Source organism: Diadema antillarum, unplaced genomic scaffold (genome assembly GCF_040938485.1).
Source record: "Diadema antillarum isolate AM-2024a unplaced genomic scaffold, OU_Dant_1.0 seq00000599_RagTag, whole genome shotgun sequence".
Taxonomy (NCBI): Eukaryota; Metazoa; Echinodermata; class Echinoidea; order Diadematoida; family Diadematidae; genus Diadema; species Diadema antillarum.
The window spans coordinates 280,001-299,616 of NW_027271529.1; the positions used below are offsets into that span (position 1 = coordinate 280,001).

The 19,616-nt window shown below is 39.7% G+C and overlaps 1 protein-coding gene across 1 annotated transcript in view; it reads right to left on the reverse strand.

The window, feature by feature from the left end:
• The window catches only part of LOC139735810 (protein Wnt-6-like), a 26,419-nt gene extending 9,740 nt beyond the window's left edge, over nucleotides 1-16,679 (reverse strand). The window contains exons 1-2 of the mRNA XM_071646558.1: nucleotides 16,606-16,679; nucleotides 6,051-6,280 (exon numbers count right to left, since the gene is read on the reverse strand). Coding sequence (XP_071502659.1) covers nucleotides 6,051-6,280; nucleotides 16,606-16,679 — 304 coding nt within the window. The remainder of the gene's footprint in view (nucleotides 1-6,050; nucleotides 6,281-16,605) is intronic.
• Nucleotides 16,680-19,616: the final 2,937 nt, after the last annotated feature.

The following is a 19,616-nucleotide window of genomic DNA, read 5'->3' on the forward strand; positions in this document are numbered from 1 at the left end:
TCCTTTTTGTGGGCAGTTATCCACCTAGATGATGATGCATACATCATTACCTAACTGCCCCCGGTATGTCTTGCGATTTCACTTTCTTTGATAACTTTTTTTCTTGCCCGCTTAGCGGAAAAAAAAAGACCCACGATTTTACCTTGAGGTCATGTCATTTCCCATTATATCCGTCAGAGAAGGTACAGGTAACTCGCTTACTGTGGACAATCTAGACAACCCCATTATCCAATTTGTTCGAATCGCCTCTATTTACGGCGCAATTTTTGGTCGCCGTTATTTACTTTTTTTCTGCCCTTGCTATTTACTTCCATGAAGCTCAATTCATGGATCCTAATCCCTATTCAGCCGTGTAAGCCAATCTTCCGATCATTCGACTCCCACTTAATTGAAGTGTTCTTGTCCGATTTCGCGAGCACTCTTCTTCTCCTGCCGTTTGACAACGGCGGACCGAGCACTTACAACTTCCCAATACGTCATGTGGCCTTGCGTTAACTCCTCAAATCTGCGTCAACTTAGTGACTTTTTAGATGATACGATGTATTCAATCGAACATGAAAGAAAGCCAGAACAAAAGTAGCTCTTAGAAAATGTTAATTTTGAGAGAAGCGACTTTGTTTTTGTTTAGGACGTTGCCCAGGCGGAGATGGCTGACGGGGAGAGCGAAGAGTTATACAGACAATTCTAACTAGCTGCGGTGTGAATGCAGATGATATCACGTTGCGCTCTAGCTTAACGAGATTATTTAACCGAATTACTATAGTATTTGAACGGATGCAGCTTCCTGCTCTAAACGGACTGATAAACAGATAGACAAACAAACAACCAAACAAACGAACAATCAACCGAACAAAAGTTGTCGTAAGAAGATTGTGGGCTCGTTGGACTGGAGGAATAACGATCCTGTCACACCGAATCCGGTCCGGGCCACGGTTCCTAATACCATGAATACAGGGCCCAGACCGTTATCAAATATCTGATAAGACGATTTACACAAAAACCGTTCCAGATTACCGTTCCGGTTACGGCACGGCGCGTGACTGATGCGAGCCACAATGGAACTGCACACGGCCGATTCCATTTCCACCGTTTACAACCCGTTGTGTCGGAAGCGGGACCTTTGCGACAGTTGGTCCGGTCTTATTTTCTCTAAGGACTTATGGTAAGGGTTGTGATAGGGTTACAGGTTTACTTCTATGTGACGATTATGATTAGGGTTCGGGTTATGATTGCGGGTAGAGTTTATGTTTGGCTCAGCGTGCAGATATTTCATGGGAGCTATATAATTTTGTAGCAGGAGCAAAAGTTAGGGAAGCCATTGACATATAATTATATAGTTGTCAATGGTATAGTGGTCGAGTTAAGACTGGTCCTAAGGGCTGTGACCCTCTTTCGGAATAATATCTTCGGTTTCCGGCCTCATCTTTATCTGAATTTGGCACTTGCCTTCTGAAGAGGTGACCATCCAATCTGTACCTACAAGGGTTTGCAAAATGAGTCTTAACTATTCCTAAGCCTTCTTTTGATGCTTTAAGCGTTTCCGAGTCGCCTTGAGATGGAACAGTCAAAAGAGCAATTATTGGAATATATCTCCTTCCTGCCCCGCACAAAGAGCTCAGTCACCTCGGATTAAAAAAAAAAAATACAAAGAAAGTGAAAGGAAAAGAAAGATGCGGTATATATAAGATGCCGGGAGGCAGAATTGAAAACGGGGAGAGATCCACGCTTAAATCTTATTCCAAGTCATATTAGAGTTAATGACATTTCTTGCCAGTCCTCTCTAGTTCGTCGAATAATAATCTTCTTTGTCAAACTCACGAGGAACACCTTTTCTTATCTTCACGTATAGGTAAAGATGGATTGTCCAATTACGTACCTCGCTTTAGACGTGATAATGCCTTACGTTTAAGAATGAACAGTAGCCACCTCTTCAAACAAGATGTCAAAGTCCGCATACTGAGAAGGGAAAGTTATCACAGCGACGAACATGACACACCAGAAAAAGGAAATAAGAAAAAGCGAAGAAGAAACTGAAATATCTAAGCCCTAAGTTGGCATCCAATTTCGCTGTCATCCAACTTATAATCTTAAAACCAAATTTTATATTGAAAAGGTATCATTCCAATAAAAAACAAACAAACAAACAAACAAACAAACAAACAGACAAACAAATATTGTTCCTCTTTGTGCAAAAATAGTCATCTTTTTCATTCTGAACACCTTGCCTTGCAAACGTGATATGCGGTTGCGCCGATCTACTGTATACTGCAGAGAGTTTGTTGATTTGTTTATTTGTTTCTTTTTCTCCCTAAATATGAATATCAAACGATGAAATGACACGGTGTTTAATGCGTCTTGTCCAAGAATGTAGACGCGCCAGCCACGATTCGAACCCCAGAGATCCTTCCTGTTGACGACTCTACAGAACCCTATCCATCATACCAAAGTAAACTCTCTTTAAAAGGGGGGGGGGAATTCCGCACAAATTGAAAGTTAGTCTAAAAAGATAGAGTAACATTTTATGAGCACAGCAGTGAAAGTTTGATCAAAATCGGATTTGAAAGTAAGGAAGGTATGAAGTGTTACTCCTCTAATTATTATCCGATTTCAATCAAACTTTCAATGTCCTGATTGTCAAATCTTACTCTACCTTTTCATACTAACTTGTAACTCGTCCGGAATTCCCTTTAACCAGTTGAGTCACAGAAGCGATGCCCGAGACCGTAGCCAGGATGTTATGGGGGACAATAACTGCACACGAGTTTGCCCAAAAATACGATGAAAAATGCATCGATGTGCTTGATCCCGCCTCTGACACCAACAATCGGCCGTAGTCAAACAAAACATAAATCGCACATCCACGGGCGGATCTTGATTCATAGACGAGTGGACCCTATACGTCACGCGTAGACAGACCCTATTAGAACCGGATGATAAACTTTGTTAGTTTTACACCGGCGTCAGTGACAATAGACGCGTAAATTATGAGCGCGTCGACGTATATGATATATTGGTTACGTTTTAAGGGTCTGACGGCTTGTATACTTCGAGTAAGAAAGCATGAGAACACTGGAAGAAGAGTGTTTCTTCTACTTTATTCTCAAAAGACGGACGTTTTCCAGTTAAAACTTCATTTCCCTTGAAACATAAATGACGACATTTTTTTTTAATCACATGCCTAATATGTTCGTCAGCAAACTATGTGAAAACTATTGCGTTCTCACCAGTAGGAAAGGAGATGTGGAATAGGCAGAAAGACTATACGACACTGCCATGAGCACAGGGTGATGGCGGAGGTAACGATTCCAAACAATGAAGATATCTTGACATTGGTAATATCAACCAGAGCAAAGGGATGCTTTCATTATTATATTCGGTATGATATATACCAGTGTCTGTATGTTTCTCCCTGTATTTTGTGTGTCTACTTCACATCTTTTTTCTCTCCCCCTATTGATCCGTCATAATATTCAAGCTTATTAGCTCTGAAGTAGGATCCTCCTACTAAAATTAGTAAGATATTCATTTTGTTCCATACACTCGTTAGTTGGCTTTCTATGTACTATTATGTAATGTTCAATATCAAATGCCTTCAGTTTGTATCTATTAGGTTGTATATTTTGCTTATTATTTGCAATCTCCACATGTAAATTGCCTTGCTTATTTGTAACTGTATTATGGTGTGTGATGCAGTTATATGTCAAACTTACATGTGTTCCGTTTGTGTTATGTCACGTATCACATGAAGGTGAAAATAAACACGAATTGAAATTGAACTGAAAAAATAGCAAACAATGCCGAAAGGACTGGCGAAATCAAATGTTGACCAACGTAATAAGGTGACGATGACAGCTCATGGCGATTACGATGGAGACGACGATGACGATGGCGATAATGATGATGATGATGATGAGTAAAGAAGAACAATGTACCTATAACATCTTTTTGGAAGATGTACACGCTTGGGAGGACTTGAATCATTAACCTTCTGCTTTAAGGTTCAGAGTCTAGAGTCTTAATATCTACTTAACCACAGTACGTCACACCTTTTCTCATCCATTTATTACCCTCACACATTGTAGAGGAAAGAACAGGACGTGGGTGACCTTTCACGAAGTCTTCGCAGAATGACGCTTGGATATACCTGTATCATCATATATGCTTCTCATTGGAAACCAGTGGCGGACTCTCCATGTTCTTATCGTGTATATTTTGACAGATTTTGGCGGGTGTCCAGGGATTGCGGTCCTTTCTTTACGAAATGGGAAAATAGAGCAGTGGTTAACTACAGCAGTACCCAAACGCCGAGGAGGCAAAGAAAACAGGCGCGATGTAAAAGCTTGTAAAAACTTCATGCCATTTTGTTCTTTTTTTGCAATATGTCTCAACAAAGAGATGAAGAAAACTAAACTGTTAAACAGTGGTTCTTCCCATGTATGCCTAACTGCCATTGACCTTTATCTTTTTTATTTGTTTTTTTTCCTTTTTAAACAAAAGATGGATCTTGATTCCACGGTTGTTAAGGTCTTCTTGGGAATAAGAACTATAAATCTACTCTGCTTGCTTGTAGCGCGCGTGTGGCCAGGTATTCGCTTATCTCTCTTTTCAGTCTTTATATATTTCTTTCTGTTCTGCGCGGGAGCTGCCGTCAGAAATATGTCGCGCGTAGTTTCGGGTTTTTGCGTTAATCATACCTGTCAGCAAATCGACCACTTTGCTGCCGTCAACGATAGATTATGGGAGGCTGTACATCCCGTCGCCATGGCAACTGGATGATGGAGGCATGACAGGCCCAGTTCTCACGATGAGGTCTCGCGGACGCAGTTTACGCCGCTTGGGGGCGGGATATATATTTTTCTTTACAGTGTAAAAAGCGCGACGAAAAAGTGCATAATAGCAAAGCAATAGTGTCTGGATTTAATTCTAAAATTTGCTTCGGATTATATACTCGAGGTCGCTCATACTATTTCAAAGTGATGTATTCACTTTTTTTTTATTTCTCAAAGGGGATGGCTAGTAAGTGATCAGTGGGAATCAGTGGGAATGCTGGGGATGATTGTTCCAATCCTTGTGGGATTCATTTAAGAGTACATTATAAATCTACTGTTGTGTGAAAATTATTTGCTTTAGAACGGTCTCATATTTAAGTAATGTGCAGTTTAATGTTTCCAGGTTAGCATGCCCGTACAGTGACGGGGCATTAAACTGCACATTACCTGAATATGAGACCGTTCTGAAGCAAATAATTTTCACATAACAAATATACATTGTATAATGTACTCTTTAATGAATCCCACAAGAATTGGAACAGTCATCCCCCAGCATTCCCACTAATTCCCACTGATCAGTTACTAGCCATCCCCTTTAAGAACAATGACTCGTGAATAGTGATTAAAACGTATGAACACGGGGTAAGGAAGAAACTCTTTTAGAATCGTATGCCGAAGAACGTACTTTTCTGTTGCCTATATGCAACCTAATAGAGATTACGTTTGATACCTCAGTAAGGTAAAAGAAGGGGATTTATATATATTTTGTGAAGAGCATTGAAGACTTGTGAGGCTATGGCATCATGAAATTTGTGTATGTGGTTGCTACTTATATCACTGTATCGTGCAAATACGTGACACTTTAAAATCACAAGTTCTCTTGATTTTTCAATAATAAATTGATGAAATTCTTGCGTCCAGTTACTTCTATTGCAAATGATTGACAAATTGCCCTATGTATCGACATAGATAATCATTGAATTGATCAGTGTTTTAGAAGTACTCATGATAAAAGAAATTATGGGCATATTATACCTAAGCAGGATTCGAACCTACGACCTCCTAACCAGCGGACATGCGTCTTATCCACTAGACCACCGAACTCTCTTGATTTATGTTTGATCTTGATTTAAACTTCTACCTTAAAGTCCATTCGTTTCGTTTTAGGTGGTTCCAGCAAAGACAGCGCCACCAGGGTGTGTGAAATAGCAGTTTAACGTAAAGTTTATCATCGTGTTTTTTTTTTTTTTTGGGGGGGGGGGGGATGAAGAAATCCTTTACCATGTTTGATGACTCGGATGAAGGAGTTCTGCTGCGTGGTGCAGTTCCATCGGTGGTACTTGAGCCGGTCCTGGCACTCGATCATCCCCAGCCTCGTCCCCCGCACGACCTCCTGAACGATCTCCGGCTCGTGGAGGCAGATGTCGAGCTGCTTGTTGCTACTCCCCCGAAGCTTCCGCGACCGCCGGCAGATGCGGTTCGGGTCGACGTTGAGGGGACTCCCGACGGCCCTAGGGGATCACATTCAGTGATGGAAAAGTTTTTAAAAATGATAACAACAACAACAACAACAACAACAACAACAACAACAACAACAACAACAACAACAACAACCCCACCACCACCACCATCATCATCAACAACAACAATAATAACAATAATAATAATGATAATAATAATAATAACAATAATAATAATAATAATGATAATAATAAAATTAATAACATAATAGTAATATCAATGATTCTGATAGTGAATATGGTATAGTTGATAGGTACAGCAACCACTACTAGGCTTATACTACTCCTACTACTACTACTCCTACTACTACTACTACTACTACTACACCACTTGCTGTATACTAACTGACAAACATACTTCAACACTCTTTTAATTTTCTTTGAATGAAGATAAAAGTATGATTAAGAAATGCTCCCCCAACGACGAAAAGAAATAAGGCAAGAAAAAAAAAATGTTTTTTCCCCCTTAGAGGAAAATGCCCTACTCAAGGTCTTGCTTCTCGTAACACACAAATGATGACCTCAGAACATTGTCAAACCATCAGGTGACCTTGCTCAGATGATGTACACAGGAAGTTATACTGAGATAAAGATGGGCCGGAGATTCTTCCCGAATACCATTTCCAAAGTCTCGTTCTGCTCCGGTTGGACGTTATCGGAGTGTAATGATGCCAGCTCTACCGCCCAACAATGCCGAATGGCGTCGTAAATAAGGCCATAAAAATGCTCGGTCGGACAATCAACAATGAATCGCTAATTAGACATCTTCAATTATCTGCCTAATGACGCGGTCATAAGCCCTCAAACATCATGACTCACTCAGGACTTGCTTTGGGTCATTCTTACGTAACATTACGACCCGCAATATACATATAGTCCGGAATAACTGACACCGCGGCACACGACAGACATGAACGCACATTGGCGTTGACGTTGTAGAATCGGATGTCAAAATGACTTTGAACAGCCCGAAAAACCGTCATCGATCATGTCGATACTGATATCAAGCATTGCTCGGCAAACACATTAAGAGCGTGCGCTATTTGTTTTATGAGATGATCGTTGCTTGGTTCAGTGATAACGCCGCATTCGCACACTCTACGTTTAACAGAGGACTTGTTATAAAGTTACACCAGGGAGGTGTCCCTGCTTAGCCCAATTCAAAGTCGTTGTTCACGCATCTGACATTAAAATGTCTGAGTGTATCCAAGGTACAAGCAGAAAAAGTATATCGTCCTCATGCAACGCCCTAAGGGTTACATTTATTAAACATCAAATAGATAAGTGTCATCTTTCCATTTCAAATTCCAATATCAATTCTAGTTAGCAATAACGATTTCTGTGCAATATTCCGTGTGACTTACTTTTAACAATGATCTCTTGCTTACTTCGTATTGTTATATACATCGCCTCACAAGTTCCAACTGATCTGCGCACCCTCTTTATCATATCTCTTTTTCTTTGCACGAAATCAAAACGATTGTGCACATCCTTGGTGTTAACTCGTAGAAGTATTATCTGTCACGGATTTTGAGGACAAAAGTGATATAGTTGCTAAATCATTGTCTGAATACATGATTTTTGTTGTATTTTCACACCAACCATTGAAAGTCCGTGAGCCGATGACATCATCATATCACGTCATCGCCATATTTTGACTGTGACCGATATCTATGGTTTCGTGGAAACACGCGAAACTGTGACATTCCGTAACTTTATCTCATGCCCTGGTGGAATGAACACAGATGAAGATTCTACCGTTCAGTATGCTTAAATTCATACACACGGAGTGAAATTGCTCTTCAACTTTTCGCTAGTGTTGGCTTCGTTTAACCCTGCGTCTGCCAGGGACTTTTAGACAACGTGTACAAATCTATGGGTTTTCTGTGCTAATCGGCACTCAAAGCGCATTAAGGTTAAATCAAGTCAAAACGGGTCTCATTTCCCCAAGAATTACTGAAAAGCCAGGATGAGGAACAGACGGGGGTGGGAGTTGGGGTGCTGTAACATAGTGGTCATGAGTGGTGGTCATGCGTTTCTTAGCCATTACACAGAAGGAGTTCAGGCTCGAATACATTCGGCTGTCATCTGTGCAGACCCCTTGCGAAATAATGCAAATACAGATGATCACTCATGTGATTTATTCACATTTAAATTTGCATACATAACAATCTAACAACTAAAAAGTTAACAATATTAGGATGCTCTTAGTTCTTTTTCGCGAATTTTCTCAAAATGCTCTCTTCTGTCGTGTCATTCATTCATTCATCCATCCATCCATCCATCCATCCATCATTCATTCATTCATTCATTCATTCATTCATTCATTCATTCATTCATTCATTCATTCATTCATTCATTCATTCATTCATTGTATGCCTATCATTTTGTAATATGACAACTTCTGACTCCTTTTGATACATATCTATAGGTGGGTAACTAGATATACAGCAGCGTTAATGATGACTGAACCAAGTTTTGACAATGGAAGAATTGCCATGCTATAGTCATAGAATACGAGAAAGTGTATTGACATGTCAGTTGACATTGGTTTCTTTGATTTTGTTTCATATATCTGTTTGTAGTTTCATTGAGTCATTATTCCTTCTCTTATGTATTTTCTGAGTGTCCCATACCGTACAAGCTTTGCTTTTCAGTGGGACCCTCCATTTCCATTCCAATCCTTCTATTATGCGTATGTATATACTTTAGAAAAATGAATTTATGTTGTTACTAGTGATCACATGTATTTTGTTCTGTTAATGCATTGTATATATTTTCCCTGTTTATTTGATGGAAATGAAAAATAAAGTTGATTGATTGATTGACTGATTGATTGATTGATGGATTGAATGATTGATCTGCGTTCATACATCGATAACATAAGAACATGTACGTGTCAAAGATATAGGTATAACCCGCAATACCTCTCTTTCCCCACATATTTCGCTATAGAATATATATTCCCCTCGTTTTCTCCTTCTTCTAATACCTTCCATATGGGCTGGAATGCAGGGAGAAACACGCCCGCTAATTTTGATTATTACTCTGGGTCGCAACACCTTTCTTTTTTGGGGGGATGTGAAATAGCGCAAGAAGGTGACAGGGATCATTTTTCTCAATTACAACATGCCCCGACAGAATGCCCGTCACAATGGCTGGGCGGCAGGGGAGAGGAGAATAAAGCGTTTTCGGAACATGAAAACGATACTTCTTCAACTTATTTGCAAATGTCACTCCCCTTCTCTTTTTTTTTATAAGTTTCACCAGTTCTCTCCTTAGCTTTTGTCGCTCGCAGACACCGCCGAACACAGTCCGAAACGTATACATGGTTAACCTGTTTTATCTGCAAAGCTTTAGTGTACCTCTCGGGGGGCGAGGTTTAAGCAGACGACAGCACAATGCGCGAATTTTTGAACTTGAACTTCCCGCGCGCGGTTAAGGCTGCGTTTTGAAGCAGGCGATCAGTTGGATCATATTATAATGGAAAATAAATGCCCCGGAGGAGTGATTAACTTGGAATTCATCGTTTGTGCAAGACTGGTAAAAATGTCACCATTTTCCCCCTTCCAGATTTGTAACTCGTTGGAATGTGCCCTCGATTTGTGGTACAATTACAAATCACCCCGCGTGAAAACTGCAACAATTCTGCCTGGGTTTTTCGAACCCATTTCAGCTGCACCAAATATTCAAAGGCTCTATATTTCAAAACGAATATTCCACGGCTTTCCCAGAAACCAAACCTTGTCGAACTGCTTTCCACTGATGATCAGCCACAAGACAATATGAACATATATTTGGAAAATATATTCTATGACTTCTGTGCTTGTGTGTGAATTTGTGTGTGTAAGTTTTTGTGTTTGATAATATTACAGGATTGGAGTGAGAAAGAGAGAGAAAGAAAGAGAGGGAGAGAGAGAGATGGATATAGAGACTTCAATTAGAAAGGATTTACAGAAATTATCGAATCATTTGGGCAAAACAATAGTCATTTGGACACACCACAACCTATTCAAGATATCTAAAATAAACTCTTACACACATGAGGACATTTTGAGAGTCTCCCTATAGACAGATACAACAAGGGACATTGACAAAGTCCGCACGGCAAGATTTTTCTATCTACTTCCTGTGAAACATGTCGAATTTTTGTATGATCTGTAGTGAAGTTGTTTTTTTTTTCCTCCCTTCCATTTTTTTTTTTCAGCAGGGTTGCCAGGAAATCAAAATTACGACTCAGATCTAGAGGGAAAATAATTAGCCGCAAGGAAAAGAGCTGGTAAAACAAAAAACCCTCGAACGTTTGATGATTTCAAAAGGAAATCAAATAATATTAAAAGCACCTTGTTCTTGTGACCGAAATTTTGCAAAAAGGTTTCATGATACAATGCCATTTCCGACGAAAAGTAGAACGCTCATTTTTTTTCGTAGCCTTGCCACTCATCTACTATGATATTTGATACCTCCTTTGTCCAATTGGCTCTGAACTCCCAGGCGCAGTAGTCACCCCATTTGGGATTGCTTAAAATCATGTATTCCTGAAACGTAATAGCCGGTAAACCATGTGCAGATGCGGTCCTACAAAAAGTCCTACAATTATGATTTTAAAGTAAGAAGTCCTACAAAGATGATTTTAAAGTACGAAGTCCACTCCGTGTTAGACTTGACTTTAATAAGTCGAAAACGAATTATAAATGTTATTGAGTTTATGAGTAGCTAGCGGAATAGACATAGTTTTGCAGCTGTTAAGTTTATGCAAATTAGATCAATCGATGACGTCATCTGCTCACAATTCTTCCATTGGTTTACACATTTACATACATTTATCAAGTTTGTGTCTACCTGATGATTCACCAGTCACAATCCCTTCCCCCTAAAGGATATCACTGCTAAGATATAACAATTTTATATTACAACTACATAGATAATTATCATGTTTTGCCTTATTGACGCTCAGGAGGTTTTATTTGTTCATTTCGTTAGGGTGTTCTATTCTATTTCCATTGTTTTTAGTCCGGAACAGCTGAGAATTTTCTTTGAATAATAATTATGAATGTGCAACTAATGATTCCTTACACTAATTTCCGCTAAGATGACATTGCGTGAAGATCTAAAATACAACATTTGTCCTATCTCAAGTTGGTTTCGATGGATCTTTGATTGGTCTGTCTGTTTGATTTTACGCTCGAAAAATCATCGTCACCTTGAAAGCGGAGTGACATTCCAAGGTAAAATTCTGGTATATCACCCAATATATTTCCCCCAACGTATCCTTCCTTTTTTTTTAAACTGAAATGACAGACAAGAAAACCGATACGGAATAATTACATGATCAATGCAAATAGCGAAGTAAATGGTACATCGTATAATCTTTTATAAAGGACATACGAACAAATCATTATGAAGTTCAGGTCAGGGAAAACTGTTTACGTTCCTTTAAGATAATAATGAACATTGTAAAATCATTAAAGATCTGTACGTGGTGAAATACATGATATTCAGTTATATTTTCCTTTGTCCTTATTGTCGCTATTGTTGATATCGTATAATGTTTATAACATTACTACTTTTTACCGTGACAAGGATTAACATTATCATCATCATCAACATTTCTATAGTAAAAGTTGTTGCTGTTACTACTTAAGCTTAATCGATACCATTATCCAAATTTGAAATCTTCATGATGATTTTGATTAGAATATCATTATTAGCGCTATTTCTCTCACTGTTGTATTGCGAGCACATGTACAATAACCAAAGAAGTTTGTCTCCCCCCCTTCTATTTTCTCAACTATTTGCCCGGATGGTCGCCTTGACTTGCACACAGTGAAATGATGAAGCTAACAATTACATTGTATGAGCATTGAAAGGAAGCTAGTTTGACCAGGTTTGACTTCCTCCCGACAACAACACAAGTCCCGACAAGAGTTTAATTGACCTTTTCTTTATATTGTTTGTTTGCTTGTTTGTGTGTTTGTTTCCTACACAGGGACGCTAACAAGCAATCATCTCTTTACTATGATTTCATCCTAACTGCATGATCTCCATCCTTCATCCTAAATGAAGGTTTATCATATCGGTAAGAAACGACAACAATGAGCGAACGCAAGTGCAAAAGTGGATCAGATTACGTTACATTTTAGTCATAATTTCCCTCTGGTCTCCTTTCGGGGAAGTGATCAAAAGATCAACAATTCATCGCATTCATACGAAAAGTCAGGGGAACGGGTCGGAAGAGGGATCTCAAAGAGGGGAGGGCAGCAATTTGGGTGAAATTAGCGAGAGGAGAATGATGATATTTCTCAGAACCAGATACTTTATTGCCATGGAGATAAACGGTAAATGGGAGGGGGGTGTCCCTTCATTAATGTGATTTTCAGACAAAGGAAAAGAGTGAAAGAAACAAGTGTTAATCGTAACAATAAACTTTCATTAATTTTCCGCCATTATCGCTTCTTCTTCTCTCGTTCTTTATTTCATTTTCCTTTTTTTTTTTAAAGTGGAGGTACATGTGGGAGGGGGAGGGGCGACAGTATACATAGTATCTGGTTTCATAGAAGCAAGCAACGATGAATGGACTTTGATGGAACAAACATTTGTTGTGGTTGTTGCTGTTGCTATTTTTGTTGCTGTCCGTGGGGGTATCCCCTCTCCCCACCCTTGTGCACTGTTCTAAGAAAGGCGAACAAGTGATCTACGCACTATATATGGTTTGATGTCAGAACAGTTCACGGGCACCACAACGTAGCAAATTCGATTTATATCATGATGACGTTACCGGCCGTTTTCAACTTGGTCACCCCTACTACTAAGAAAAAAAAAAGCGACTTCATTGATTGTGAATATCAACAAGACTTGCTTTAAACATCAATTCAGCAATTTGATCCGTGAACTCGACAGTTTTTACGATCAATATGTTTGATAATTTTACAATTCCAATGTTGACAATGACCAAAATGTAAACAGCAAGTCGAAAAAAAAACACACCTCGTGGTACAAAGGAGATGAAACATACACCTGCTTACACGCAGCGAATCACAATCTCAAGATCTCAAGACTTCCCAACTCAATGATAAAATTAATGTATAATCATCTACTGTGGAAAGGTAATCAGCTTGAGTGATATATAGGTAGGTACTCTGAGCAGAATGTGTATCCTACTAGCCAGAATTCGAACGAATGGGAGATGTAGTTTGTGAATGTTAACCCATTGTGTGCTTTAAGTGCTGATTGGTACAGAAAACCTCATAGCATTGTACACACTGTCCAAAGTCTGTGGCACAGAACGGGTTAAAGCAACCTGATGATCAGTATGTCATCGAAGATGGCGCCCCATCCGGAAATGGTCGTCTATAGGTCATGTGAACGTGACGTCATTTTTTTCACACTTTATTCAACTTTATTCATCTTTATTTTCATTTCCATTAAATAAACAGGGAAAATTATATACAATGCATTAGCAGAACATAGCAGAACACTGTCACGACTTGAACCAAGAACCTGCTCAATGATTATTAACTTTGCAAAAAGCTCTATAGCTCCAATCCTTCAAACTCAAAGTGATCATGTATCAAGTGCGCATATTGAGTCCATTTTAACATTTCGTTTCAAACTTCGAAATCTCGTGATGCGCATTTCGTTCTTCCCTTTTATTTTTTAATGATTTCTTTGGCGTCTTTTGTTTTCTTTGTTTGCCTATTTTTATTTCTCTTTGTCGACGTAGAACAGTAATGATGCCAAATGATATCTGACAGATGTCATGAAGATGGCAAGATAAAAAAATTCGTCCTGTTTCCTCGGAATGCTGAGGACATTTTGATGAATAAGTTATGTAGCACTGGCTTCCCGTTCCTCTGTCGTGTCAGTTAATACGACTTTTCCCCCCACGTTGATGAAATAAACGTGCATTCACCTCTTCAAAGAATAAAGACAAAAAAGGAGGAACATACCTACGAAGTAAAGAGTCCCTATATGTCTCTGAGGAGGATGATTCCATTGCAATCTGATGTTTTGCCTGTTTGATGGCCAGGAATACCCATGTGTCTAATCTGATTAGTGCTGACCGAAATAAGCAGGGCAATGACAAGCGTCACGGGCTCATCAAGTAGGCAGACGAACAGACAGACAGACAGACAGACAGAAAAACCAATAAATTGAAACACATACACAGTACACACATACATTTACTCCAGATATCATGTCATATCACATTACTTTCCCTCCATCTTCTTTCATAAATTATGTTGATCTCTTAACGAAAAGGGAGAAAGCAACATCACTCAAACTGAAGTAAACCTCACAGACTAAATCTCTTACTGATGAGGAATATTTATGAATGCCGTTTACCAATACTAGCTAAGTCTAATATATTTGCCGGGGGACCATTCATCATCATTTTTTCTCAAATAGTATGCGTCTGATCATTAACATATAGAAGAAAGAACGACCAAAATGAGGGGGATGATGGCAGGACTAAGTGACAATATTATTAATCGTTTTCATCAAGATGAAACATTTCGAGCATCACATTTTGGAATATTCACTTAAAAAAAACCCAATTATAAATATTTTTGGGATGATGCATAGACAATGTTCCATTATTTTCATTCTCCTGTTGTCCTGTGCCGACTTTTCGGTTGTGGCTCCAAATCTGCAAACCGCTCACTGCGACCTTGAACGGGGGTGTTGCTACCCGTTTTCCGACGAATCGTCAGTTTCAGATGCAGTAAATATTTGTTTCCTGTCAAAAAGTTCCAGTAATATTTATCAGATCAAGGCTATTTCACAGAAACGGAAAGAGTGAATGAATGATAAATAAGATCTCGTTTTATACCACTTTGTTTCGTTCGTGGCGATGTGAACAGACCCAGAGTAGAACAAGTGGTCACTTGAACAAACCGACTCGTGCGTTGACGTTGCTCCTTTGCAAACTACACTCTAAAATCTACACGCACACACACGCACAGTCACACGCACACGTGCATACATACACACACAGACACACACACTTAACGAAATGGTGATATTGATATTCTGAAAGCATATTCTCACATTTCCTATGAAAGAACCAAGGACGTGACGTATGCCTTGAAGGGTACGATAGATAGATGGTAACTTAGGGCTTACTTAATGTTTATTGAGCACACTCATAAACTGAACGAAAGAAGCATTCCTAGAATCGTGTCATTAGTGTAAACTCACTTTCAAGGCAAAAAAAAAAATGACACATTGCAATCATGTGACCGAGATAATCGCCTAAAAGCGTCATTGCATCGCTACTTGCCAACATTCATATGTTTATCGTCTCTGCAGTCCTTCTTCCATTTTCTTCAATGTCGCTTAGATTTTCAGTAATCTGTTGCTTTTACTCCCCCCCCCCCCCCATTGCGGTCACGCTCTGGAAAACTCTTACTAAGCTCACGCTCTCAGACATATTTCTTTAATGCATTTTTTAAACCTTTTTAGCCTTTTCTTAATCAGTAGTGTCCATGCTTTATATTTTTCAAAAGTAAGCAATGAGATGATCTCTACCGGCGTGTATAAATCAGCGCATTTAGGTGACTTTTTTAAAAATCCAAGTTAGTTAATACAGGGCGAAGCGTCCTACTGTGTTGTAAAGAGACCCAAAATGAAATAGCTCTAGTCTGTCAATCCATACTAATTCTATGTTCCCCGTATTTCTTCCAAAATATACATAAACAGCAGCTTTACTCTTTTTTTGTTTCCTGTGTTTATTTCATTGTTCATTCAATTAGAATAAAATCAACTTCGCGGACCGACAAATTGCAAGTAAGACATGACGGAGGTGGCGCGGTCTCGTAAGAATCAAGTTGTGGGTTCAAACGTTTGAGACATGCAGCGAGAAAAAGGGAAGATATAGATGAATTATAGATAAATAAATAGATAGATAGATAGATAGATAGATAGATAGATAGATAGATAGATAGATAGATACAGGCAGATAGATACTGAAAATAGATAGATAGATTAGATAGATAGATAGATAAACAGAACTATAAGTAAATGGATGGATACACAGAGAGACATACAGATAGATACATGTGTAGATGGAAAGATAGATGAGATAGACAGATAGACTGATACATATCAACATACATACATACGTTCATACATACATACATACACAAATACACACACATACATAGGTTCATAGCTATATCTATAGATGAAAGATGAATACAGAAGGGAATAACATTATTATATAACAATGTACTTAGTAAAACGGGTCTATTTCGCTCTTCATACTCATCTCGTTCGCTCGCTATCTTTCTCTCTCTGCTGGTTGGCATACGTACCACCATAATCCTATTATGTGGGATGGAAGAACGAGGAAGATGAGTACACCGATCGCCACGCGTCTCCACTCCATGAGGGTCTCGATGAAAAACAGCAACAACTATCCAAAATATCACCCAGTGATCATAGAATTCATATATTCAGTTTTGTAGTCGTCCCAGGTGTAGAAAAGACCGTTTGCCATATAAATCAGTGATCGCTGAAAGTATAGTCAGGCAGCCCCAACAAGGTCCTGATTTCCCCGTCTCTTATTACTCCGCGAGGCAATTAACGTCCTTTACCGGTAATGTCCACTACTAGTATATGGTCAAACACAAAGAAGGCAACTTTTAAAACTTGTCATGATGATATTGCACAGAAGTTTCCGCGTGGGAACACGATGTTTTCCTCCGCCCAGTACGATGAGAAGTGAGGAGGGGATCAGCCTGCCCTCTCTCCATCCGTAGGTCTTGGTAGCGCCACGAACAAGTTCTACCTGGATACCTACCATGGAATGGTCGCACTGCGAACAAGCACATAAATATATATATGAAAAAAAACCTAAGGATTTTTGTTCTTTGAACGAGATGACGCCGTTTCCTTCTTTGAACTGTAATGCACTATTTCGATAGACTGACCGCTTGCGATTGTTCGCCTTTTTTTGAGAACACCGTAGAATTTCCTCACGTTCACCGGAAGTGATCGGAACGACGCGCTGCGGAGGTTTTAGCCGCTAATGACATCTGTCCATGAATTTACCGACGCAAAGCCGGGCGAGGGCGGAGGATGCGAGTGTGCGGTGGCTTGGTGGAGGATGATTTCGGTAGTAGTCCCGCTCGAAGCGTACTATTCGCCGATGCTGCAAAAACGCCACTCCGAGACACGAACCCTGTGACATCAAAAGGGCACATGTCATCGGTTGCGTCACGGATTACGTCATAATGTCGAAAATTCAGCCCCTCTCTCTGTGACCGCTGACGAAATTTGTATATAAATTTGTCAGAAGCAGTCTAAATGGCTGCTTGTCGAAGATTGTTCGACTGCTTCAACTTCAGTTTAACAAAACAACCCTTTTCTGTTCTTGCCACGTAATAAGAGGAAAGAAAGAGAGGTTCTGACTCAGATATGATTAACACATTTTCCTGATGTCTCGCTGGCAAGGAGCAAAATGATGCCTGAACTACTAGTCACCGATGGTCCACGGCTACTACTGAGGCATCCGAAAGGTGATATTCTGGCTCGAGACAAACATGTTTACCTCGTTTCATTCAAGCTTTTCCGAAGGTGCATTCAGGAGCGATGTAACGTCACTGTCGTCTGACACAAGAATGTCACCGGATTCTTTGGCACAAAGTTTGAACACATTGTTGTCACAGTCAAATTCCAGGAAAATCGGCTACGTCGCCAAAAAAGAAGAAGAAAAAGGCAGACACAAGGAGAAAAAGTAAATGTTATAATTCAAATGAAATGGGACACGAGCAGAAGATCTTGCATGGCAGTAATGTGAGTAAATTGGCGATGATGTTAAAAATGATGTAGGGGAGCACCACCGCACATGGAAGCAAAATGCCCTCGATGCACTGGTTTAGTAGAGTAAAGCCAACGCTCCTGTGGATGAACGAGGGATGTGACCCATGGGGGCGCTCTGGTAGGGCTTCTCCGCACTCATCCGCTTCACGCGCGGTGCACTGTCTACACAGAAACACTTCGGCACCTTTTGTTCAAGGGGGCCAGTTGTTTTCTTCTCTCCCACAATCTTGATTTTTAAGTTCTCCCTCCCTCTTTGGCCGGTACAATCTTGATTCGTCTCTCCCCTCTTTTACTTTTTTCCTTGCTTTTTGTCTTTTCGTCTCTTTCCTTAAGTTTTCTCCTCTTTTTCCCCCCCTCTTTTTGTACCTGCCCCGGGTTGCGGGCCATTCATCCAAGCATTTTCGAGACCCGCTCCGTGTCGCGTTGTTCCTCCAGAACTACTCCGGACAATTTATCTCTCAAAATAGAGCCGTCCCTCCTTTTGTCACCAGCATCGGACTTCAAAGGCAGCCTGCCCTATCATGACTCTTGACAAGCAAAAAATAGGAACAGAGAGAAGGGAAAATATATTTAGAGAGAGAATAGGGGGGGGGGGATGGAGAGAGAGTGGGGGGGGGAGATATATTTTAGTGCTGCACCATACCTTATATAGCTGTATAGTATCTATTTGTCTTCCTGCCCTCTACTCTAGCTATGTTTTCACGTGTGTGTGTGTGTGTGTGTGTGTGTGTGTGTGTGTGTGTGTGTGTGTGTGTGTGTGTGTGAGTGAGTGACGCATTAATATCGGCCAGTTTATGGCTTGTAGGCAAACTAGTTGTGGAGTTTTATTTAGCGACTAGTAAACAAGATAGGTGATGTGGTCTTCTTCTGTTGTATGATGCAGTACAACGGGATGGGGGGGGGGGGCGGTGGGGATTATAGGATGTGGTGTAAAATTTGGGATGACACTATCGTTGTGCACACTGTACAATGAGAGGTAAATATAATGTGTGATCTGTACACTGCCTCTCAAGCAGAGGAGCGTGATTTAACCCTTTGTTTGCTGTGAGCGCCGATTGCCACAGAATACTCCTTAGCGTTGTGCACACCGTCCAATGTCCCTGGCCCGGAAATGGTTAAAGCGCAGTTCTACATCATGATCAAGACGACTTGAATGAATGAAGTGAATCAGTTTGTTTTCAGATACTTTTCTGCGTTTATCGCAAAATAAATGCTAACAATAATGTGTAATGCGATTACAAAATGATTGGATGATAAACAAATAGATTATACAGCGACGTTCAATTCTATTCAATTCAATTCAGTTTTATTTCATTTCTGTCAATAAAAGGAAATATATACATAAAACAAAGTAATACATATATCAATTCAATTACTGTTGAACAATTTCATATGGCAACTGTATGGGACAATACAAAATATAATTATGTACGAATGTTAATGCAGCAAAAAAAAAAGAACAATACATACTTTGGAATTGTGACAAAAACAAATAGATATG